The following is a 27429-nucleotide window of genomic DNA, read 5'->3' as shown; positions in this document are numbered from 1 at the left end:
TTTCCGGGACATGATATGATTTGTGTGATGTCTTCGGCAAAGATAATGAATTCGCTATGTTGTGAGGCAGGTGGGGTATTTATGCAATCCTGCCTACTCAAGAATCGAGGTGTGAAATGGAAGGCGTCGCTGATTGGCTGGGCGAAGAGGTTGTAGTGAGAGTAAGCCACTACAGTACTACTATAGTATGCGGTCTACCGAGCTGGAGCTACTATAGTATGCAGTTTACCCAGCTGGAGCTACTATAGTATGCGGTCTACCGAGCTGGAGCTACTATAGTATGCGGTCTACCCAGCTGGAGCTACTATAGTATGCAGTCTACCGAGCTGGAGCTACTAGTATGCTAGCTGCGTAGCTACCCAGCTGGAGCTACTAGTATGCAGTCTATGAGCTGGAGCTACTATTGTTGCAGTCTAGAGCTGGAGCTACTATTGTTTGCAGTCTGCTGGAGCTACTATTGTTTGCAGTCCAGCTGGAGCTACGTGTCTCTACCGGCTGGATACTTATGCACTGGAGCTACTATTGTATGCAGTACCCAGCTGGAGCTACTATAGTATGCAGTCTACCCAGCTGGAGCTAGGCAGTACCCAGCTGGAGCTACTATAGTATGCAGTCTACCCAGCTGGAGCTATAGTATGCAGTCTACCGAGCTGGAGCTACTATTGTATGCAGTCTACCCAGCTGGAGTCGTGTCTTCCGGGATACTTACACTGTAGCATACTAGGTTAGGTTAGGTTAATAGACACTAAAAGGTAAATATCACGGTAGACCAACTCGGTAGACCACATACTACAGTAGCACCCAAGATTTATTATGACAATAAATAAATGGCCTTCACTCTTCTTAACAACTTATCATATGTAATTCCGGCTTTATATTTTCACACCATTGTAATATTTTTTATTATTTTCAGCATACATTTGATAAAAATAGTATCTCCATGAGCGGGATCGGACACCTAAACAAAAGAACAAGCTAATTAGGTATTTAACGGAGGAAACAAAATTCACGTGTTGGTCCCCACCTTTATTTATTTTTTTACTGAAAATGAAATCATAGAACATGTATCCATTACATGGCGCTGTATAAGATAATTTGAAGTCATTTTTTGTAGTATAAACAGGGGTAGCTCACAGGTTGGATGGGAGGTCAATGACATGTTACACGAGGTATAATCTTCTTTAGTGAAATATATCCTGGACAAATTTGATGGAATTGCGATCTTTATCTTCAACAAATATTTGGTATATCACTAATATGCAATAAATTCATCACTGTCAATGAGGTCATATATATCAAGAAATAAAATATATACTCGTATTGTTTTCAATTGTGGTCATTAAGGTTAACATGAACGAGACTTAATATTTCAGATACATTTAATATGTGCTATTGTAATAATCACAAAAGTGAATGTTGGAGATCGGTCATCTGAGCAGTCAGTAATGTTTCATTGTATAATACTAAATTTGTTTTATATATCCATCCAACACTTCAAACAGACCGCCTCTCAACACTGCCATCTGTTGGCCATCTAGGAGGCACTTATTTACAAGGTATAAAATGATTTTGTTTTATTACGTTCACCTTAGTCAAATTCTATACTTGAATTTATCTGAAATTAAGACAAATTCTGCAAAAATGTGCGCATATAAAACATTTTTTTTAAATTAGTTATATACTTTAGATAATACACTCAAATTATTTTTCTAATGAAAATTTTTTTTTTAATATATTTGGATCGGCGAAACTTGAGGGTGAACGATAATATATGAGAAACCTCCAACAGTGGGCCAGTTCTCCCCGTGGTCGCCATTTTCTCGTCGGGAAAGAGAGCGACAACTCGCGCCGAGCTGTCATCTACCCCAGTTGTATTTTTTTTTCGTAGTTCTTCCACATTTCACTTCCATGCCAGGAATAAGATCCTATTGAGATTATCATGGCGTGTTTAAACACCCTCAAGCAGGAAATACGGGTATTGGAGAACGCTTTTCCCAAAACAGACGAGCTGTTCCAAGTGGTGGCGGCCAGTGTTGACGAATTAACCTGTCGATTTATTTCCAAAACGGGCAAGAAATATGACATTCACGCCAATATCACAGTGAGTATAATGATGTGTGGTCGCTCTCGCAGGTAGGGATTTCGAAAATTCAGGTGTTTAGGATAATATTGGGTAAAATCAATGTAACATGTCAGTGCGAAGGTCGGACCACAGTCCTGGCTTTGTTTACAGAGGTCCAAGGCCAACTCTGCCACCAAGGCCTCGGCTCACACTTGGCCTCTCCAACCATGACAACCCGCTGGTCACCTCACTACATTATTCTAGTTATTAGAAGGTTTTAACTCGCCCTAACTGCTACCCGTTGGCAAACAACCTGCGACGGAGGGTTGGCAACTCTGGCAACTAATCAAACTAGTTTTAGGGTATTTAAGTTGTTTTAACACATAGGTTTACACAGTACCACGTAAGATGGTCTCTCATTGGTGGTTTAGACCACATTTGCTAAAGAATTCCGTTGATCACTACACAGTTGTTTCCAGTGACTCGGGTAATTTTTGAAAGATGTATTTAATTTATTCACCAAAATATTTGGGATTAGAGCAAGGTGAACTAGTTTCATGATTTATGTTCTGAGTACAGCATGTGAACATGGTACAAAACTGTGACTTAGGCCTATTTTTGGATATTATTGAGTGAAAAATGAATTAAAAAATTACAGATTGGAGGCAACACAACCTTCAGGAGTTTCTTATCCTCACATTTATACAAGTTAGCTCTTCAGGTAAATATTCGCTTAATGGTTGTGGCCCCTTTTTTATTAGAATACACCAAAAAAGCCTATTATCATAACAATTTCGGCTTCCAAATCACTGTTGAAACCAAACCCAACTTAACCAAACCTAAGTAACCAAGTATACGAAAATCTTACCACAGCTATTAAACAAATGTTAACTGTTCGTGAATGTGAAACTTATAGAAGTGTATTAAACTTTGGTAAATTTTTACAATTGGACTCTGCATTTCAAGGTTTTTAGCACATGCAATAGATACAGTATATCTCATCATTCTGAGTAACCTTCCTCACTTCTGTTGCAAATGAAGGTATTATTTTACTTTTGGACATAGCGCCCTCGAAAGTTATAAACTACTAAAACATTTAGATCTCACTATTCTGAGCATTTTGAACCCCATATATACATGGCGGAAATGGATAATAGTGACACAATTGAATTTAATTGATTTTAAGTACTTTTAAGTCTTCGTCTCAGGAGATGTTATCTGCGCATCATGCATGCGCAATGTTGACTGATGTCATCCAGTCGTGACCAATAAGGTATCGATTTCAACACGCAAATTTTTTTAACCAATCACATTTGATTTTTCTCAAAGGAAACAGCCTGTGTATTATTTTAATTTCATTGACCAGTTTCACAATGGCTGTGGTGGAGGATGGTTGTCGTTTGTGCTCCTACAATTATTTTAAGTTTGTAGCCGAGTTTTACAAGAAAGACGATTATTCTATCCAATTCTTACATATCCCTGGTCCTTCCACTTCTAACTTAGGTATTGTACTTTTGGACGTGGCGTGCCCCAAAGTTTTTAACTACTGAAGCCTTTATGTTAGTTTAAGCTAGGCCTACCGGGGGCCCGTCCCTGGCCAGGGGTCAGGTTAGTCCTACCCCCACGGCTAGGAGTTAGGTTAAGTTTTGTTAGGTCAGATGACTCCTTTTCTTTTTCTCCCCTACCCAAAAAACCTGATTTCCCAGGCTCTTCCCCATTATTGTTGGGGGCAAGAACTAGTAATTTCTGCCAAAAATGAAGGTCAAATTCATTTAAAACACACCAAAATACACTGGAAAAACGTGTCAACCACTAGGGACTCAAGTCCTAAGGTAAAAATTTATCCAAATGAATAATAATGAACCTAATAGAACCTGACCTAACCAACCAAAGAAACTATGGTATCTAATCTTACCTAACTTCCTTGGACCCCCTTGCCATATTAAACAGAAGGTGTTATTTTGATATCTGGTACCAATGAAAACAGCTTTGGTAAAGTGTCGTAGTCTAATTGTAATTTTTTTGTGAACATGAGAGTACTCTTGGACCAAGCAGGTTGGTTGTAAACAGACATGTGACTGCAGATTTTTCGGAGAGGTATTTACGGTAAATAACCAAAAATGTTAAATATTTAGCTTCCATGTAATTTGTGATATAAATGCCACAAGGAAAAGTGATAGTGGTGGGTGCGATCCACCTATAGCAACTATTCACTTTTGCTCTCGTAATTAACTCATTTAGTGCAGACATGCAGTGCCACATATGTAAAGGTCTTCCTTTGACAGTTGACTGCATCTATGTAAAAAACAATGGATACCTGTTATGTGTCAAAGGTGCTGCATTGGACATCTACTTGAAATTCAGACCAGCCACCTTGAATGGATTGAACAAGCTTAATAATTTTGTTATACACTACTATAATGAATAGCTTTGAATTCATAACAGTATGAGAATGATCTGGCAAATAATAAGATTTTTTTCTTTTTAATGAGAAACTTGGGTTGAAGGTAAATATTAAGTAGTTGCCAATACCTAGTTAACTTTTGAAAATGAGTTTTTATGGTGTAAATCAGTGTTAAATGCAAATATGACCTTCATTGCCATCAGAAATGAGCCGTTGTTGAGATCTTGACAAAATTGGAAGGTCAAAAGATGCAAAAACCTAACCTAACCCCTAGTGTGTAAGAAACTTACCTTAAGTAAGAGTTACAGGAGGATAGTGATGCCACTTGAATTAGGATGTGGTGTCTTTGTCAGTGTCCGTCTCTTACCACTGTACCATGTATGGTGATATACACGGTTCTGACACACTGACTTGCATCTCGGACACTTTACAGATGAAACAAGAACAATGTGAGCCAAAAAATGTCAACGGCTGCTGCTTTATTGTCCAAACCGCACTGAATAACGAGCCAGTCAGCCAATGTACTGTACATCCTTCTCACGCAGACACCATCTTCCAACCGCTCAAGAATCAAGACTTGCGCTAATTGGCTCGTGTGTATTACATCACATCGGCACACAGTGATTAGCCCACTTGACTATGGCGTCACATCAACACTCATGCTGATTGGCCGAATATTATAAAATAAAAGTTACAATAACTAGAACATAAGAATAGAGGAAGCTGCAGCGGGCTATTGGCCCATACTGGGCAGTCCCATTTACACCCAACCCCTATTGCTCATATATCCATCCAACCTATGCTTGAAGCTATCCAGCGTATTCGTGTTAATGATGATATTTGATAAGTTGTTCCACTCGTCCGCAAACATAAAATTATTTTATTTTATTTTTTATTTCATACACAGATTTGGGTACGAAAACCCTAAAGCGATACTGTAATTTAGATCACATGCAAATTTGGCATATGAAAACCCCAAGAGTGTTAATTGTATGAATCGAGGCATGTCTCGGCAAAGTTCAAAGAGAAAGGGAGAGTACAGAGAAAAGTCTGGTGAAGGTGTAGAAATACTAGGAAGTGAAGTACCTACTGCAGGAACAAGCATGGATTGTATTTCCTTGAATCTGCCAAATCTTTTGTGACAGTAGGTGCCCTCGTGATGCAAGTAATCTTAGGCTTAGCAGCTGCTCCTCATCTGTGACCAAGTGCACTTATGTCAACTTCTAGACATACACTCAAAAGTGAAAAGACAGAAGTTAATGGACAGCTTTACAATATGAGCAAATACTGGTCAAAGAAAATTTTGATTTGCAAGTTGCTCATTTTTCTTTGGAGTAAGCTTGCTTAAATAGAGTTTTCAAGGAATACCATAAAGAAAATTATCTGTACAGGCTATATTATGTTTTTATTCATAATGGTAATTATTAAATGGCAGAAATTAAACATTTTGACACTTTTCTTTAGGTAGGTCACTTGGTCTTCCTTCTGAAAGAATTCATATTGAAGAAATTCACAACTGTGCAGGCAAATATTGTTTTCTTTGGACAACTTTTGTTAAAAATTTTATGATCCTTATTGACTTTCCAACATGACCGATGTCATAAAACCTTGTAGAAAGGTACATGTTTGTGATTACTGTAACATTCCATCACAATTGTTTTGCTGTAAAAATATTGCTTGACTGCCATACTTCTATATGTAGGACTCAAATACTGTACAGTACAGGCTAAAAAGTGGCAAGGGCATTCATCTCATCTTCTTATCTCACATCTAATGTATGTTTACATTTTCAGGAAACTTACCCACACTCCCCTCCAGTCTGGTTTGCAGAGACTGAAGACACAAATGTTACCAATGCTATTGAGCGACTCAGTAACACCAGCGGTAGAGATAATCACGTGAGTACAAGTATAATACCACTACAGTATTTGGTAACTGTTTAACTGCCTTTCACAGTTCATACATACTGTAGCTACTTGAATTTTGAGATTAGTACTAGTAAAACCCAGATAAAACAGACTTCAATACAGGCATCCCCATTTTTCCCAAATACAGGTACTCCTCGACTTACGACCACCTGGACATACGACCGCCACAGTCGTACAATTTTTTCTTCAAATTACGTATTTTTGAGTCCCAATGTCAGTGATTGCACTGTGTACTGACAAAAAAATTTTTTGTAATTCACTTTAAAATGACTGGCAAGCTTAAAAGTGAGAGTTTTGTGGTGCTGAGGAGAAAAAGAGAGACTAATTTTTTATTTTCTATGTATTATTTAAGCATTTTCGACTTACGACCTGGATTTGGGTCCCCAACCCGGTCGTAAGTCGGGGAGGAGCTGTACATTATCAATATGTTAACTAAGTTTTAGAATGACCAATAATTTCAATGAAAAATGCAAAAAATATTCAAGATACCAACAAAATAGATGTTCACTCCACTGTTTTCAAAGCCCAACTGATGCCTTGTGACTGAGTCAAGCTGCTGATGGTTGCACAAAAACTAGTTCCCTGTACTGCATATATTATCAATATGTTAAATAAATGTTAAAATTACTAATAATTTTAATATAAAAAATGCAAAAATATTAACGAGCACAACTTTATTGATATTTACTCCACTGGAAACGAATGTAAACATAGAACAGATTACTGAATTGGCAGACTAGCCCATGAGTTGATGCTTACAACAAAACGTGATATTTGTAAGGATGTCGTTAATCAAATTTTTGGTCGTTAACCGAATTAAAGATTCTAATGGAAGGTAATTCGTTAACCGAACCGTTCGTTAACCGAGGGACCACTATTTTTTTTATATAACCAATGTTCTGTTATTTAATCACTTATATTTTTTTTAACTTGTATTATTTTATTTCAGTCTTTTAAGCTTTTATTTTAATTAAGCAACATATCACCAGGAATGTAGTTAGTCGTGTCGCATCTTACGCACATTCAACTTTACGTGCTTGGCTTACGGGGGAAAAATGACAGTGAGTGTTGAGCATATGGCTGGGGGAGATAATGGCAATAAGATGCACCCCTGTTTCAGCAGGGACTATTCAAGAAAAAACTTTAGTGTGTGTTTTCCTCCCATAGCTATAGTTTTCTTAAAATAATATATACAAGTAATATCTCCATTAACCAGAATCCCTCAAACCCAAAACTCTCCGATTGCCGGAATTGAAATTTTCTCAGATTATAGTAACCAAAGCAGGGATTTTCCGGAAAATTCCGGGTTTCTGATCGATTTTCCAAGGGGCACATTTTTCAGAAAATTCCGAGAAAATTTTCCTGATGCCCGGAAAATTCTGGGGATAGAGTTTTTTCCAGGTTTGAGAGTTGAAAATCAGGGGCAACCAGAAATACTATATAAGGGGAGCTCGTTACACGAGTATTCTTTATACGAGAATTTGTTGATACGAGGTTAAGGAATTTGCACCTTATATTCGCTATATGAGCGATATTGTTCGATGATACGAGAAGCGAGTACAGTGACCACCGGGGTTGGTTATACTAAAGACTTTTCCTGTGAAAAAGCCATAATTTTGAACAACATATTACTGCACTACTCACTTTGTGCTCAAATGTACTACACTAACGGACTACAAATTTCGTCTCTTGTGCAAACTATGATGTTTATACTCAAATTATTCGCTATCTTACAAGGTTCCAGCAATGCAAGTTATATGCTGCTAAGTTTAGTCTGTAACATTTTATAAGATAAAAACTTTAAGCCTAAAACTACCTTCACCCTGGACATACGACCGCCGCAGTCGTATAAAATATTTTTTGAATTACGTATTTTCGAGTTCCGACGTTAGTGATCGCACTGTGTACTGACAAAATTTTCATTTGTAGTTCCCTTTAAAATGGCTGGCAACGTAAAAATGAGAGTTCTCGTGGTGCTGAGAAGAAAAACAGACACCCATTTTAGATTTTCTATATATTTTTTTCGCATTTTCGACTTACGACCTGGTCGTCGGTCCCTAACCCCGTCGTAAGTCGAGGACTGACTGTATTTCCAAACCAGTAAATAAAAGCCAAATGAAAATTTAACACAGTCGTCAATCGCATACACTCCGTTTCACCATAGCAATGCTGGCTACAATGGTGCCAGCAATGTTAACAGACAAATGTGAAAAGAAAGTTACTGTATCTGTAAAACTTTATTCATATCAGGTACCTATTTGTAGATATAAAAAATAAATGTTGCAGGTATAACATTGATAGTACAGTAGTGCTTTTAAGAGTTCAGAAATGGTTACTGCTTAGTTCTGAAGAGTTGGGTGCCTACTGTATGGATGGTAATTGTCTCGAGGCTATCATCAGTACAGTAGTTATAGATCCAGCTTTTATATTTAGAATAACTATTTTTTTTAATTTCAGTAAAATATTGATAAATTGGCCTTCAATAATTATCGGAATTTGCTTTTTTCGGACTGAGGTCACCAGAAATACTAATAAAGGTTAAAAAAAAATCTTATGAAAAGAACAACACTTGCTAACTGAATACTGTACAGTGGTCTAATCAGATTTGCCCTAAGCCTGCCCAAAACTAAGACAATGAGTATGTAAGGAGGCTGGGTGGGGGGGGGGGGAGCTGATCGGGTGTTGCCGCAATCGTTGGGTTTAGTTTTTATTTATTTATTGATTGATTCAGTATTATATTTTCATACGATTGGCCTCTTATGGTTTATGGTTCATCATGATTAATATAACGTCTTCAGTAACAGAGAAAAAATACAATACTGTATGTAATTTATAATATTACTTGAAAATAAAAGGATAAGCTGTATCAGAAGGTTATTTACTCAGATGTGTTTCTGTGAGCTTTAGTAGAAGACCAGTTTACAACAGTGGTCACTATAACACACTGTATAGTATTTGATATGCATATTCATTCCTAACAACATTATTTATTAACTTTGAGTGGTACATGATGGCTCAATTTGGCTACTTGTACACTTAGACAACTGATTAATGAATAAACCAGGGTATATGCAAATGTATAATACTGTACATACAATATAACTTAAGGGATGATATAAACTATGCCATAGAATTTATTAAATGAAGGTAAATTTACTACAATAGTATTTATTAAGTGATGAAGACAGACATTGGGGTAAGCATGAGTGGTGAAGGAGCTATCAGCTGTTTGCTCTTTTGTAAACAAATGACTCATGGTGTTCAGTGTGGGAATCTATTTTTTTTCAGGAAAGTTGATTTTTTTAGGATAATATTTTATCAACCTGGCACCAAATGATCCTAATTGATTAGAGAATTATGGTGAAAATGCATAAAGACGTGTGTGCAATACCTTGTATAATTTTAGCTTTTTTATGCTTTCATTATTTTTCCTAAATATTCTCTGCTGAAATCATCTTGACAATCAGTGGCAAAGAGGACAAAATAAACTTACAACAGAGGTAGTTGTGTGGTGCACATTTAAACTGAAATAGGCCTCCCACACAGAATGCACACCTATGCTCTTAATCTGAACCTTTCTTATTTTACAGTTTTATATTATATTTTCTTTATTTCCAAGTCACATTAGAGTATTGAAATGATTTTTCCACCTTCATAGTTTCATTATATGTAAGAATGGCAACATGCATTACCATCTCTCTAGGCCACAGCTGACTCTTGGCGCACGTCTCAGAAAACGGACTACTTATCAGTTATTCTACCCTATAAACGATATGGCTTAGAAATAAAGAAAGTATAATATAAATCTATAAAATAAGAAAAACGGTGAGCGTGTATGGAGACGGTTCTCGCCAAGGCCTTGGCTATAAAGTACTGTATATGGTCGACTCCCCGGCCCAGCCTCCTCGTATATTGTTGCTTGTAATGAAACTGTAAAAGTTGTGAAAAAGGCATTACAATATTCTAATGTGGCTTAGAAATAAAGAAAATATAATATAAAACCTTAAAATAAGTAAAATAAAGAACACAGGTGGGAAGTAAATGTACAGTGGTCCCTCGGTTAACGAACACAATTCGTTCCAGAAGGTCGTTCTTTAACCGAATCCATTGTTTCAATGGGATATTGGGTAATTGGTTCCAACTCACAGAAAAGTACATACAAAGTAAAAAGAAAATGCAGTAAAGTACACTTACTTTGAGGTGTGTATGTAGAAGGTTCCTGGTTGATGATGATGATGGGAATTAGAAGTGGGGGGGTGGAGGAGGAGAAGGGAGAAGAGAAGGAAGTGGGGATGGAGGAGAAATCACCTTTCAGGGGACCAATGCTTGATACAGTTATTTCACCAATAAAATTTTAAGTTCACTAGGTGTAATTCAAGAATATTTTCTTTAAAATCAACACTGCACTGTGCTATATATTATCAATATGTTAACTAAAGTTCAGAATGACCAATAATTTCAATGAAAAATGCAAAAATAATCAAGACACCAACAAAATAGATGCTCTCTCCACTGTTTTCAAAGCTCAACTGACGCCTTGTGGCTGACTCACGCATCTGATGGGTGCACAAAAAACTAGTTCCCTGTACTGCATATATTATCAATATGTTAAATAAATGTTAAAATTACTAATAATTTTAATATAAAAAATAAAAAAAAATATTAAAGAGCACAACTTTCTTGATTTTTTTCCACTGGAAATGAATGTAAACAGAACAGATTACTCAATTGGCAGACTAGCCCATCAGCTGAGCAGCTGATGCTCACAACAAAATGTGTTGTTCGTAAGGATTTCGTTAATTGAATTTTTGTTTGTTAACCGAATTGAAGATTCTTATGGAAGGTAATTCCTTAACCGAACCGTTCGTTAACCGAGGGACCACTGTATTATGAGGCAGTGGGTTACTGGGTTTTAAATGTATCACGGAATACACACCCCACCACGGTCGCTGCCACACATCTGTGAGTCGGCTGAGCTGAAGGATTGCCTGAACTGTGTCGTGTGCTGGATATTTGAGAGGTAAGTGTGTGGACGAACTTATTCTTTGTACATAAAATAATATATACTGTACCAGTAAATGTGAGAAATAAAAAGAAAAAATACTGCATTGCCATTTCTCAGCAGATGGTGAGACAGCGGAGCAGTGAGTGAGAAAATGCTACCTGTTGCTTTTTCCCTCCCTCCCTCAGTGTTTGCTTCTGTACACATAATGATTAATCCCTTTATGGTCTTGATCTTATGATAATTTTTTAATAATTGTTTTTGGCACATACTGTGTGTGGTGCACATTTAAATCTGAAATAGGCCTAACCAGTCAAGTCGCCAGATGTGCTATTGACAGGTATATACTGTATAACCATGTACATTATGGGTGATTTAATGGATTTTCAAGAGTAATTTTAACGATGCATTTTTGGTTTTATATACCCTCTTCAGAACGTAACTCCGACGTAAGATGCGACAAGACTGTGCCACGATCAGTCGTACTAGAAACGATGTTGAGTATTGAGTTAGGTGAGGTGGTGCAATTGGAGTTACTGGGAGGGAGACAGTGGGTCACTCTCCCTGTGGATCATCATCATCATCGGCTGTGGTCTTGTGAGAAAGAACTTTTCCAGTGTGGTCTGTCGTTGACGGCGCATTTTTTCAGTATACTCCTCCTTATATCCCATCATCAGGTTCTTCCAATCCTTTTGTAAACTTGAGGCTACAACCAGAGGGCTCTGCACACTGCCTCTGGCTCATTCCCGTCATCTTTGCGCTTGTTTACACTTTGTATGTGTCTCTGGCTGTTTTTTTTTATTTCCGACTTAGTGTGTTATGCAATCATGCCTAAACACAGAGCTTAGAAATAAAGCTGTGAATCATAATTGTACATGTGAGTGTTTTTCCAATGACCCCTTACGCACCCTGAATGTGGGGGTCAGCGATTAAGTACCCGGCTTCAAGCCAGTCTGTACCTGTCTCTCACCCACTTCAAACGTGTGTTCATGAAGCGTATTACACATACGCTTCATCTATATTAATGCTCGCAGCTCATAGCATTAATTAAGGTGATATCCTAATTATTTTGCAATAGTTTATTTTCTTAATAAATGGAGAAAAGATCATTAGGGTTTGAAAACTTAACCCATAAACATTTATTTATGTTACTTCTAATGTACCTTTAATACAGAATCGTCATCAGTGATTATGACAGGTAAATGGAAGGTAACCATAAAACTATAAAATAAGAAAAATGAAGAGTAGATATGTGTGAGAAGTAAACATATTTATTGAGGTGGTGAGCTGTAACTGTGGCCAGCAGCACTCCCCTATGTGATGTCACAGCATACAGGCAGCAGCTACGCACGTGTCTTGAGTCAGCTTGGTGACTGCCTGGATGAACTGTTGTGTGTATACTGTACTAGTAAATATGAGGATTAAATATTAATAATTAATATAATTAAAAATAAAAATATATTGCATTGCCATTTGGCAATCATTTCACAGTAAAAATTATTTATATGTACTGTATCTACTCAAAATTACAAGATGAACAATAACATAACTTCCTGTAAAATGAAAGATTTGGCTTTGGAAATCTTGAAAACCTGTCTTGTGTGAACCCTGGTATATTATCAATTGTTTTGGAAACTTACTTGCCTTACCTATTACAGGTGTTACAGCAGGTGAAGCTGCTTCTGCGGGAGTTATGTGCAGCATATGGAATGGAGGAACCACCCGACCTGGAAGAGAGACTGGATTTAGTTTCAGTTCCGCAGGTCATCAACGGCAGTGACGTTATTGACCATGTGAGTACTATACTGTGGTCAGCTACCCCCTATTCTTTTTTTTATTAAGAAAACATTAATATTAATTTTAACACTTATCAATAGCTATTCGAGTTGTTGGTCTGCTAATTTTGACTTTACGACCTTTATTATCCAATGTTAGTACAGGAGGAAACTGGAGTATGCGTAAAAACCCTGCCATGATTAATAGGCTCACTTTGACTACCTTCCCACATCTGTCCTTGGTTGGGAATGGATGAGTTGACGGTCACCATTTTTTATAATGACACTTCAACAAGTAATAATCATGCTAAATTTCACTGTGGTAAGCATAATTTATAATAAAATATGCTAGAAAGTATAAAAAATAAGGGTTCAATTTGCTCAACAGTCACGTGACAGCAAAATGTCCAATAATTGGCTGTGATGTCACTAGCTTGTAGTGAAACTGAGGACTGGAGTCAGCTAGTTGATTTGCAAGCTTTGACAGCCACCTTTGACCAAAAATATTGTTCAAAGAAAAGGACATCGTTGGTGCTTCTTTCCAATGTGTAAAAGTACAGACAGAGCCACACCAGGAAAAATATTTGTCACAGTACCGAGGGAAATGAAGATATGTTTCCCATATCAGAGCACTGCTTCTACTGTTGTGAAGATGAATTTAATGTGCATATCAAGTTAATATATGCTGTCATATCTTTATTGTAAGTATAATTAAATTATTTATCTGATGTCATATGTATTTGATTGCTGGGTACCGAAAAGAAGCATAGAAATCTGAGAACCTTTGACAGTGGAAATTAAAGTTTTCATCACTTGTTTTAGCTGTGTTATGATATCGAACTATCTCACTTGTTAACACACTTGCCTGAATGAGTGTAGGGTAGTGGCTGGTACCTTTGATGAAGCTGGGTGAGATATTAGGTAATCTCACGGCGTGTCACCGGTTTGTTAGCAATAGAAGTAGCTAACCACTAATGGCAAAGAAAAAAAGAGATGGATTGGGAACGCCAACATATACGTGCGCATTTAAGGAAACTGCGTCATTTATTTTTTTAAGAATATGTACAAAAGAATCATTATTGTTTATTACTGAATATGTATTTGATTGAATTAATGTTTATATACTGTATGTGAAATGAACAATGCAATTCATTAATAATACGTAGAATATTAAAACACTCAAGAGGATAAGAGACAGCATTGTTGTCAGTGTTTACACCCATAATGTCAGTTATCCACCTGAAACTGAAGAAATAAGACCCTGGTTGTTGTTGTAGTAAAATTAATGTAAAACACTATATATGTTTTAATTAATGTTGTTTAACGTACAGTAGAAGTAACCACTGATATTAAGGGAAAAGTAAGACTGATAGTGGAACGCCAATGTATACGTGCGCACTCAAGGAAACGGTCATTTATCTTAAGAATATGTACAAAAGATTCATTATTGTTTATTACTGCATATGTATTTGCTTGAATTAATGTTTACAGTACTACAGTATTTCTCATTAGTTATGTTGTTTTTCTTGTTTGTGGAACCAATTTAGTGTTTTTGGGAATTATGTTGGGGTATTTTTGTCATTGGGAAACCAAACCTTATTTTCCTATTTGTTCTTTTAGCTATTTGAGATACATTTGTTCTTTTTAACCTAACCCATTCATATATCGAGGGACACCTGTGTACTAATACATTTGTTTTTACAAGCAGCATGAAGAATATGAAGACTCAGAGATGGAAGAAGAGGAAGAAGACATGGAAGAAGATATCCATTTAGAAATGGAGGACAATTCTTCATCACATGCTGCTCAGAAAGATGAAGGCATTGACCCAGGCAACCTAGCCACTCTGGACCGGTTGAAGGCAAACCAGCGGCAAGATTATCTCCGGGGGTCTATATCTGGTAGTGTGCAGGCTACTGACCGCCTCATGAAGGAGCTCAGGGACATTTACCGCTCAGATAGCTTCAAGAAAGGTGAATAAGGAATGTTGTTGTATATATATAATTTACTCCAGCAAATTTTATCTTGTAATGGTATAAGATGGTTGGAATCAATAATATAAATCTTTTCTTCCTATTTTGGCACATCCTCTTAACTGTTGTAACAGATGTGTTCTGTTATGATGATTCCCTTCCACAAGACGTCCTTAAGATTTCTATGTTGCTCTGCTTCATACAGCCCAGAATCACACATCAGTAGCAAACTTGTCCATCCCAGTAAATACAAACACACACACCCACACCAACAGAACTACTACTACTACTTTTACTAAATTTTTTTTTATGGCCTCCAGCCTCCTCCGATAGCCACACCTTCGCCACCATTTTATTACCTTAAAATTAACTATGCTTATACATAAGTAGCTATCCTAGCTGTGTTGAGTTAGTTGAGCTGCAGATCTATGCGGCATTCAGTGACTGTTGCCTCGTAGTCAATATTTGCAACTGTTGTCGACTTTGGGGCCGATGCTCTTGTTCCCCTGAGGCAGAGCAAAGCAGACCTAAGGAGAGAGAAGGACAATCGACCTCTCAAACAGGTTGTAACATAACTTCTGGGCTGCTGCTTCTGTTCGGATAGCACCTCCGCAAGTCTGGCATAGAAGCATCTTGGCAAGGGTCAACTGTACAGGTATTGTTTAGTGAAGTAGCAGGCAACTTGGGCTTTGACAGGTGTTATCCATGGCCATGGAACTTAACCCCATTTCCCATAAGCCTTTAGTGTTGCCAGCCTCAGATTTGCTAACCACTGGAGTTTTAAGGATCCTAACCCCAGCGGTTGGTGAGGGACTACTGTACAAAATATTGTGTTGTTGTGTGTAGCAAGAATACACTAGTTCAACAACAATAAAAAATTGAGAGAACACTGTTTGTTGTTACTTTTATAATAGTAATTCATGGAAACTGTTGCAGGAGTGTACAGCGTGGAATTAGTAAACGACAGTCTTTATGAATGGAATGTGAAGCTTCTGATAGTGGACTCAGATTCACCACTCCACAATGACATGGTGCTGCTCAAGGAGAAAGAAGGGACAGATCACATTCTCTTCAACTTCCATTTCAAGGTAAGTCAGAGACGGTACAGGCATCAAGGACTGGTGTGGAAATATCACTGATGTGCCCTCGATGTAGCTGTCACATAGAGATAATTGTCCAGTTAAGTCGTAAACTGTGACTTTTTTATGGAATATGGATAACCTTTTTTTTTATTGCTATAATTAAATGAAAATTAGTTGATACAGTAAAGCCTCCGATAAGAATGGTTCGGCCAACAACTTTTCATATTTAAAACCCCAGTTAATTTAGGACCCATTTCAATTTACGTCCTTATTTCATTCGTATTTACGACCAAAATATAATAAAAATCAAATAAAATTACAGTTTCATATAAATAATAACTAAATCCCAATATGTATTATAAAAAATAATTACTGAAAAAAAAAATTAAGAACGCCTTGCGCAAAGAAGCTGCCTGGCTAATGAGTGGTAAACAACAGTTGGAGCTTGGTGGGCCTTTTGTTTTCACGCATCTGGAACAGGAAAAGTAGAAAAACTTTCTCAGGTTTCTTAAAGCATTTTTGCATCCCTATTCAACATGAGCAAGAGAGTAGGTGATGGTAGTGTTGGTTATGGTAGTGTTGGTTATGGTAGTGTTGGTTCAAAAGCTAATAGAAAGTGTATAAGCTTAGCCGAGAAAGTAGATGTGTTAAAACGATATGAAAAAGGTGAGAGGTCTGTGGATATTATATGGAGCAATCAATGAACATATTTTCTGAAGTGGATCCATTAACAGAACCAAAGTAACCATTGTGCAACCTCATCCTAAATGCTAGGTTAGCTTAGTTAGCCAACAAACTCTGTAATATGTAAAATAAGGGGTGTCGTCCCCCTCTGTTTAACTCATTAAACTTCTTTACCAACCTTTTCTCCTACAACTATATGTTGTGACTTCTGTATCCCTCATGTCTGGCTGTGCCTTGAGCCCCAGCATACCTTCCATCCTTTCCCCACCTTAACCTTACAAAAAAAAAAAAAAGACAACACCCTCGTTCTTCCATGCAACGAATACTCTGACATTAGATCGGTGATTCAAAAACTCTTCCTCTTCAGCTAGCTCCATTCCATCTTTGGCTTAGACTCTCAAAAACTGTACTTTCACCGGTCACCAAATAGCTGTACTTCTAACATACAGTAATATCTCCGTTAGCCGGAATCCCATAAACCCGGAAATCTCTGATAGCCGGAATTGAAATTTGACCGGAAAATCATTCCCAAAGCCGGAATTTTAAAAAAATTTACGGGTTTAGGAACAAATTTTCCGAGGTTGAAAATCAAGATAATTGTAAAAAAGTCTTGAATAAAGATGAAAGTTAATTTTTTTTTTGGGGGGGCAGGGGGACCTGACTTGACTTGACTTGACTCAATGTTAGGTGGAGGATTACTGACATTCTAATGGAATGTCATGTCATCCTTTCTTGGGTGGGGGATTAGTGGGTCTCATGACCTGAAGATGTCTTGATTGAACACAAAACCTAAAGTATTTTTTAGAGAGATTGTGATAAATATAAGTATAAATGAGCAAAGTTGCATCCCTTCAACATTACATTACATAACATTTTAAAATATGGAGTGAGAAAGCAGAAAGCTGTGGGTAATTAGTGAGATGCAGTGGAAAGGAGTGTAACATGCACCAGTGTTGCCAAGCAATAAGCTCCTCAACAGCTGATCTTTTAATTCGCCTCCGTGCAGTAACACAACAAGACCCTCACTGGATGCTTATTGTCTTAATTCCCATGTGTGTGTGTTTAGTTTGCCAATGTAGGATTTGAAGTTGTTGAAAAGTTTGTTCAGGAGTCAGGTGGTGAGGTGACATGCCAAGACACTTACACAGCACACATTAACAGCACTACTAAACCATTGTCTTATAACATTTTACATTAGAATAACATTTTACATTAGATTTTTATTTTAAAATTAATTGATACATGATAGCTCGACATGGCATATGGAGACTCCGTATACATTAGTGATCTCACAAAGCTTTGAAACTGCAACCCAGAAATTATCACAACCTGTACTCAATCGTAATAAGTTAATTACTAAAATTGTCTCAAATTAATCGCTATCTTACAAGAATTTCATTAATGCAAGTTATATTCTCCTAAGTCAAGTCAGTGATATTTTATAAGCAAAACAATAAAACCCCTGTGCCTTTAGCCTGAAGTCCAGTTTGTGGTCTATAGTTACACCCAGGAGTTTGGCAGACTGCACTAACTGGAGAGGATGGGCACCCACTTTAACTGCTAGAGCTTGCACTGGAATGGTGGCGGTATTGATGTGCATGACTACGGTTTTGGTGTGATTGATCGTGACCTTGTTCTCTGTAGTCCATGCCTGTATCCTGTCCAGGGTGCTTATAGCGATGAGTAGTCTGGTGCGGTGTTGTCTACTGGTAACCCACACAGTGCAGTCATCCACGTACTTCCACCTGTGAGGAGTGTCTGATAGAGCGTTGTTGATCAGGATTAGGAAGCACAGTGGTCCTAACTCGGTCCCCTGGGGAACACCGCAGGTGAGGTGTTTGAATGTGGAGACAGAGCCCTGGTACCTCACTGCCTGACAACATTCACTCAGGAAATCAGTGAGCCATGAGACCAGGTTGGTGAGCAGCCCTAGTGCAATGGCCTTGTTTATAACAGTGCAGTGATCAACAAGGTCAAATGCCCACTCAAAAACAAAGTCTTCACAGAGTAGACTGGGTGTGGGGGTAATGGCAACTGGCCTGAGGTCACCAGGGAACTGTGGGGTGGGGACCTTGGAGTTAGGGGTGACAAATACGGTTTTCCATTCATAAGGGCATTTGCTTTGTCTGAGGGATGCATTAATAATGGAACAGAGGGGGGTGGCAAGGTCGACTGCAAACTCCTTGTAAACTTTATTGGGAGGTAAATTGGGGCTGTAGAGCATTCGGATTTAAATTTCAGGAGTTTGTTGGCAATTCAAATGGTTGAACATTGGGAGGGGGAAGGTAAGTTGGTCAAGACTGGGTAGGGTATGACATATGGTAGCAAAGTGGTTATTAATTGTCTCGGCTGCCTCCTCACTATGTAAATGAGAGAGAAAAGGAAATGTGGAAGACTGACGGTAAAGACCACAGAGATCTTTTACCTTAGAGTACCACTGACCATGTTGACCTCCTTGAGGCTGTGCACTTTCCTGGGATAATAAGACTTCTTGGCTGACTTGATTTCCCTGATGACTTGGTTACGTAGACTTTTGTACAGGCGGTTGTTAGTGTAGTATGCCCTGTTGCGCTGCTCAGTTAGTCTTTTGATAGGGGGTGTAATCCATGGGACATCAGCGGGGTGGATCCTCAATGTCTTGGCTGGAAAGAAGTGGTTGTAGGCTTTGGTGATAGCGTCCAGGTAATTATCCACTTGTTCTGCACATCTTCTACCATGATCACTTCAGTCCAGGGATACCGGGGCACCCATTGTCCGAAACGCCGCATGGCAGAGTCAGGGGTAGGTCGGTAAGTCCTGGTGACAACTGGCGGTCGTGAGATGGTAGGTGTAGGTGATCACAGCAGCGTCAGGTGGGTGTTGCGCCCCATGGGAGGCAGCGGCTGGGAGGGAAGGTAGTGGTTGCCGAGATCAGTCATGATGAGGTCTAGAGTGGCATTCCCATGTGTAGGAAAATCAACTATCTGGGCAAAAGGTGGAGGTGTTTGGTGATGTTGCTGATGTCTAACTCATTAAAGTCACCGCATATCACTAGCTTAGCACATGGAAATCTGGATCTCAGGGAGTCAGCAGTGTCTATTATATTAGTAACCAGTACATTGGCGGTAGGGGCGTGGGGGATGATAAGCCACACAAACAATGAGGGAGGCAAGCTGGCATGGGTGGGAGGTAATAATTAACGGTTTATTGAAAAAGTTCTGCAACCCAAAGGCTGAAAATATACATTGGACATAAATGTCTTATTATATACATTGGTGGTTTAACAAAAGCCTTCATTAGAGAAAGGTAAAGGAACATACAGATTAATATTTACAGTGGAGGTCACGTAGATCTTGTGTGCTGAGGTGTTGAACAGCAGCCACGTGGTGTAGTAACTCCCTCACAGATGGTGTTATGAGGGGCCTGACGTGGTGTAGTAACTCCCTCACAGATGGTGTTATGAGGGGCCTGATGTGGTGTAGTAATTCCCTCAAAGATGGTGTTATGAGTGGCCTGACGTGGTGTAGTAATTCTCTCACAGATGGTGTTATGAGGGGCCTGATGTGGTGTAGTAATTCCCTCAAGGATGGTGTTATGAGGGACCTGATGTGGTGTAGTAATTCCCTCAAAGATGGTGTTATGAGGGACCTGATGTGGTGTAGTAATTGCCCCACAGATGGTGTTATGGGAGGCCTGACATGGTGCAGTAATTCCCTCACAGATGGTGTTATGAGGGGCCTGATGTGGTGTAGTAATTCCCTCACAGATGGTGTTATGAGGGGCCTAACGTGGTGCAGTAATTCCCTCACAGATGGTGTTATGAGGGGCATCACATGGTGTAGTAATTCCCTCACAGATGGTGTTATGAGGGACCTGCCATGGTGTAGTAATTCCCTCACAGATGGTGTTATGAGGGGCATCGTGTGGTGTAGTAATTCCCTCACAGATGGTGTTATGAGGGCCATCACGTGGTGTAGTAATTCACTCACAGATGGTGTCATGAGGGGCCTGATGTGGTGTAGTAATTCCCACACAGATGGTGTTATGAGAGGCCTGACGTGGTGTAGTAACTTCCTCACAGATGGTGTTATGAGCGGCATCATGTGGTGTAGTAATTCCCTCACAGATGGTGTCATGAGGGGCCTGATGTGGTGTAGTAATTCCCACACAGATGTTTTTATGAGGGGCCTGACATGGTGTAGTAACTCCCTCACAGATGGTGTTATGAGAGGCCTGACGTGGTGTAGTAACTTCCTCACAGATGGTGTTATGAGCGGCATCATGTGGTGTAGTAATTCCCTCACAGATGGTGTTATGAGGGGCTTGATGTGGTGTTGTAATTTCCTCACAGATGGTGTTCTGAGGAACCTCACATGATGCTGTAGCAACTCATTCAATACGTGGTGTCGTAGCATGATTGGTTCCAAAACAGTGATCCGATAGTATATTCCAAGGAAAAACACAGCAGTGTAACACCAGACTTTGGGCACTTTGTCGGTCACCTTCAAAGTGATTGTGACAAGGATCACCGCGGTGTTTACATATACCGTGTCAGCGACCCCTAAGTGCCGGTGAAAAGTACTCGTGATGTTTATGACTAGACAAATATTAACAGATGTCTACCAGTGTCAGTGGCCCTCAAATCACCGCCAGTGAGTTTATGTCCCAAGACTGAATTGACAATCAGTCCTTTAGGGTATCTTTCATTTCTAATCTCCTTTTGTAAAGGTGATTGTTGTAGCTGGAGATTGTATTGATTGTTAATTAGTGCCAACTGTCACTACCAAATGCTGTAAGATGTGGTTGGAACCTATGTACTGATGGGAACAACACTAGAATATTTCTTATCTTAAATCGGCTATAAATTAAGATTTCCAGGATCAGTCATTGATATTTTTAATGGGTTTAAGTGGGTGTAATTTACACATGAAACAGTAGGGTAGTAAATATGTCATGTTTCAGGAGATGTATCCTTTTGAGCCACCATTTGTACGTGTTGTCCACCCAGTCATCAGTGGGGGATACGTGCTGGTTGGTGGTGCCATCTGTATGGAACTTCTCACAAAACAGGTAGAAATTTGATGTCATTGCATTATAATATTATTTCATGTAGAATATATCTATTTTATTTTTTGTTTTGTTTTGTGTTGCATATTGGTGAAAAGGTTTGCACATCATTGAGCAGTAATTTGTTTTTTCCCTTAGGGCTGGAGCTCAGCGTATACCATTGAGGCTGTGATCATGCAGATTGCGGCAACACTGGTTAAGGGTAAAGCAAGAATCCAGTTTGGGGCAAATAAAGCAGGCAAAGTTAGTGTAAGTTGAGGGTATAACTATGTTACTATATACATTTATATTTTTAACGAATCTTAAAAGAGTTTCAACACCTTAGAACAGAAACTTTGTTCCTAGGTCTGCAATGTTTATAAAGTGTTTTGAAATTATTTATGTCACATAAATGCTGTTTGCAGATTATTCTGTTAAGTATGAATGTTTAAACTTTAGTGCAATTTTCTTGTCGTTCTTTAACAGGGTCAGTACAGTTTGGCCCGGGCACAGCAGTCATTCAAGTCACTTGTACAGATTCATGAAAAAAATGGTGAGTAATGTGTGTTTGTGGGTGGGTGGGACGCTGAGTGACTGAGTGGATGTGTGGGTGGGTGGGAGGGACGCTGTGGGTGAGTGCATGTGTGAGTGGGTGTGTGGGACGCTGTGAGTAAGTGGATGTGTGGGGCGCTTTGAGTGAGTGCATGTGTGAGTGGGTGTGTGGGTGGGTGGGAAGCTGTGAGTGAGTGGATGGGTGGGACATTGTGAGTGGGTGGGATGTTGTGAGTGAGTGGATGTGTGGGTGGGTGGGTAGGAAGTTTGGTGAGGGTGAGTGCATGTGTGGGGGAGGGGGGGGGTAGGAAGTTTGGTGTGAGTGAGTGCATGTGTGTGTGGGTGGGTGAGATGTTTGGGTGTGATTGAGCGAGTGCATGTGTGTATGGGTGGGTGGGTAATGCACTTTATGACAGAAGAGGTAAAGAAGAGAGATAGATTGAGCAATTTACTGCTAATGTTTCAGTGGAGTATGTATTACAAGGGACCATTTACTGTATCTATCCACCACAGTGACTATCACTCTTTATTTGAATAATTCCCAGTACAGTATAGTTTAATATAATATTGAAGGGCAACTTTTATCTTTTGCATGTGTTATTTTGATTCCTAACGTACAGTCAAAGACAACGGTCGTGTTGCGGTTTTGTCTGAAGATTAAATATAACTCGTGAAACATTATGAGATCCTCCTACCACAAGGCAGAGCGCACCAAAAGTTTAGCTCTTCGGCATATGTTCGTACCAAATTTCACGACACGACTTTTGTCTTTCATTGTACATGATGGTGTAACTAACTTATTGATTGCTAATGGATGTGCAGTCCCCTCAAAAAGTATTGTTAGCCATGGGGTCAATGTAATTCGAGGCTTCCTGAGCAATGTTCCTCATCTTGTCTATGAACGGTTGGTAGCTCTACATCTGAGACCTTTGAGCATGAATGGGTATATACGTCTTTGAATGATATAAATCCTCCGAGGGTTCAGATCATATATTACATGACGTGGAGTGGATGTCGTAAATGGATACCAACGCCATACCAGTCGTCAACGGGCTTGTACATTGAATGGAACGATGAATTACCGGGAAGACATAGCGAGATGTAAGAGATGCTGTCAATGCCCTTCACAACAAGACTATACGTAACGCTGAGATAGCACGGTGACCTGTGGTGAGCCAACCCACAGTACCACAACGGGTTAGATGCCATGAATCGACTGGTGACATACTGAAACTTACAACCACAAATGTCTTACTTTGGGTTTTAAACTAATGCAATTCACATATGAGGAACATGGTAGATCCCATGTAGACTGATATATTGTATTTTGTTGTAGCTGTTGACTAATATCAAGTAATATTTGCTTAGTCATTTCATAAATCAGGCATATTGTGAACAAGATAATGGTGGAATGTCTGTTTTGTGGTCTGTCGCAGTTATGATCCGAAACACTTCAATTTAATGTATACAGTATTTCAGTTTTATTGTAATCATCAGTCAGGGGCTTGTTCACATATGCGTTGCTTCTACCCAGCATATAGCTTAATGGATTTCATGTTATATTGAAGTATCTAGTATGCCATACAAGAAACGACTCTCCCCCATTCCTCCCCCATCTGTAATTGTTGCTAATATAGCCAGCAGACATACCAACTTATGATGATATACTGGGGATCATATCAGAGCATTTTGTCTAGCTTTTCAAGTTGTAGCGACAGAAAATCTAGCTGTAGGTTTTTGGGGGACTGGACAGCAGACAGTCACTCATTGTAATAGTTAAATGCAAATGATTGATTGTTCCAAACCCTCTGACAAGGGCAAGAATAAGTGAGCTATGCTGTTATCTACTTGGACCTAGAGTACAGTATACAAAAGATAAGGAGGAGTCTAATATTCTATTTGTGTTGGCCTGAATTGTTTATAAAAATTATCAGCCTTCCCTCTAGGCTGTGCACCTGTGTGGAGTGCAACAGTCCAATAAATGTGGTGCACTTAATTTTTCCAGCTGCAACCTATCACCAGGCAATATCTGTCATTATTAAGTATACATATCAACTCTTCAATTACCCTTTATTTTTATATTCTCTCTGCTACTTGCACATGTATGGTAACAACTTGAAAACAAATATATATACAGTACAGTATAGCTTTTTTATTTTACTAGTGGCACACATCCACACATTGCTATGATATGGGTACACATTATGAAAGTCATTATGCTGTGTGATGTAAAAAAGTAGAGGGACCATTGGTAATGATTAAATTGCAACTGCAGTCACCTTGAGTTTGATTTAGAGATAGATAAAGAAGACATGATATATAAATTTCAGATTTTTGTATTTACAAATGGTGTTTCAAATTTTTGTATTTACATATGGTGTTTCAGATTCTGTAATCATACAATAGTATGGTATGTGTGTATGAGATTAAATTAATATCCATATTCTTGACAGGATGGTTCACACCACCAAAAGAGGATGGGTAAGTGAGATGGAAGAATAGTTGGTGTCCCTTTACCCTTGTTCCCCATCCTGTCCACCCCTACCCTAACCCATCCCCTCATCCCACTCTGGCTGTTTAGCAGCCTCTTCCACCACCTCCACCTCTTTTTGACTTCATCTCCACTTCCTCATGGTAACTCGTCTTCGCATCAACACCTGGAAGCTGAGGTCCTGTTTTCTCAACACGCAATGCGACAAGATTAGTGGATGCAAGGTCTGCTTGCTTTGGATTGTGTGTGGGCTCCAATGTAAGACTTATTTGTGTGAAGGGGCTTTCAGAAATTTTCTCGGGTCACTGCTTTCTTTTCTAGGTCCACAAACTTAGCTTTGTTTTCCTAAGGTAAGTTTGGCCTTTGAGATCTCTGAGTAATCCCCCTTTGTTTGGTCAAAAAACTGAGCCATGTAGAGGCAAGCAGGGTTTGCAGTAAGCCATTCATCTCACCCCTGCATTTTGAGTGGTTTATACTTAACATATTATGACATTTATAAAGCATGGTACCATCTGTGGACTGGTATTTGCTAGTTATCTGTAGGTCAAAGGAAGCTAGCAATGTCACACTTACTTTTTATGGGGAAAATTTGTGGTTGGTCTGTGATAAATAAAGGATGGCTTTTTTTTTTCTGCTTAATTTGTTAAATGGTACATCATACCTTTAATACTAAAAAATATATTTCATGAATAATTTGTGAAAACTGACTATTGCAAGATGGGTTTGTGTTTCAAGTTGTGAAAACTAGAGCAAGCTTGAATGTTTATTGTATTTTTTATGAGTTTGCTGCTAGTACTACTGTTAGGTGCGAAATGCAAGTGTGTTTTACATTTCTTATGCAATTTTAATATTTTCTTATTTTCTTTCATTTATCATTCATGAATATCTTCGAAATAGTCATTAAATCATCACAACTGCTTTGTCATAAGTAATTTCTCTCACTTGGCAAAGAGAGTTATATCATCTTTAACTTTTCCTTCTATCATATTATCAGGTTTTATTCAGTTAAGTTCTTAAATTTGTGTGGCATCATTAAAAAATTATTCACAAAAGAGCTATTGGCATTGGTCAAGAGGGCATCAGTGTTAGGTATGTGTACGTGAGGAAGTCTTTGGAGGATAAGGAGCAAATGGTACAAGTTGGAAAGGCACATTTGTAGAAAAATTACAATCAAGAGATGGTTATGAAAGTATATTATATACGCCAGTCTTTTATATAAAGGCGAGCCGGTTCATCATCATCATCCTCTTCCGATGTTCATTAGTAGTAATTTTGCAGTGCATGAAATTAAATCATCTCAGGTTGGCTGTGTAATCAAAATAATGAACTTGCTTGAATTGACTTTTTATTGACGAGTAATTTATTAGGAAGAAGTGAAATTATCAAGCCAATGACTCTTAATAAATATAATAATAACTTGCTTGAACTGACTTTTTATTGAGTAATTTATTAGGAAGAAATGAGATTGTCAATGATTTTTTTTTTTTAAGCTGCTTAAGTACTGTAGTTGCCATTTACACTATGAATTTTCTTAATTTCAAGAAGTATAATAAATGAGGTTGAATTGCAATTGGTAAGGAGAACCAACATCATTTTATAGTTTCGGTGGACTAATTGTGTTTCTTCCTCGGTAAAATAAGCAAGTTGGACACCTGTTCAATGATCTTTTATTTCAAATTGTGTGATGAAAAGTGGTTAGGAAAATAGTATGCTAACAAAATCAGTTTCTGGATGATGCAATAACTTGAAATCAAGGATATATTTTCGGGTTGAAGATTTTTTGAGCATTAAAAAAGTCTTTGTTAGTTTTATGATTCTTGATTCTGACATTAACAAAAGTGTGGTGGGGAAAAAAAATAAACTGGCTCTGCAAGTCTGAATGTACACAGCCTGAAATTATCGTCCATCTGCTCGAACATTATAAGTATCTTGGCTAGTTCTCACCAAGTTTCTATTGATGACTGCAAAATTTTTCAGGTTATTTGTTGTTCCTTCCTTTCCCAACTACAGAAACCAGAGATCAGTATATAATGGGGATAAAAGAAAAACATAAACAGCCCACATAAGAAACATTGTGTTACTTAGAAGATTTTAAAGTTAAGATCAGCCTGTGTTTGAATGGTGAAGTCACACTTGCACAAGAGATGAATTGATTTGTTCTGCCAAGAGAAGTTGTCAAAATATGTTGTTGGTGCAATATCTTTTGGGCTGAAGTCTTTTTCTTGTTGAAGAGAGCCTAAAGTTGTCTGAGGATTGTGAAATTTGCCCTATTCTTCAAGATACACAGCTTCAAGAACTGTTTAAAGATTCCTCACACTGGTATCTCAAGATTAGGATGTTGTAGCCCACATGTTTTTATTGGAAGTGGGATATTTTTTTTTTTATTATTCAGTATGGATAAGTGTTAGGTCATAATAACAATAAAAATGATTCCTAATTAAGACATTTTAA

The 27429-nt window shown here is 38.4% G+C and overlaps 1 protein-coding gene across 2 annotated transcripts; it reads left to right on the top strand.

The window, feature by feature from the left end:
• Nucleotides 1-1818: 1818 nt before the first annotated feature.
• LOC121865218 (ubiquitin-conjugating enzyme E2 Q2-like) lies at nt 1819-27429 on the top strand. Of its 2 annotated transcripts, none has more exons than XM_042364569.1 (9): nt 1819-2101; nt 6260-6364; nt 13055-13189; nt 14880-15144; nt 16081-16232; nt 21855-21959; nt 22095-22205; nt 22422-22488; nt 24941-27429. In XM_042364569.1, exons 1-9 carry the CDS (start codon nt 1940-1942, stop codon nt 24970-24972), a joined length of 1134 nt encoding a protein of 377 aa, XP_042220503.1. In that variant the 5' UTR covers nt 1819-1939; the 3' UTR covers nt 24973-27429. The 2 variants fall into 2 exon arrangements, with proteins under 2 accessions (XP_042220503.1, XP_042220502.1); XM_042364568.1 differs by having other exon boundaries at nt 21852-21959.

This window comes from Homarus americanus, unplaced genomic scaffold, assembly GCF_018991925.1.
Source record: "Homarus americanus isolate GMGI-L3 unplaced genomic scaffold, GMGI_Hamer_2.0 scaffold18547, whole genome shotgun sequence".
NCBI lineage: Eukaryota > Metazoa > Arthropoda > Malacostraca > Decapoda > Nephropidae > Homarus > Homarus americanus.
The sequence above is the reverse complement of the archived record's forward strand: the minus strand, read 5'-3'. Positions and strand labels throughout refer to the sequence as shown.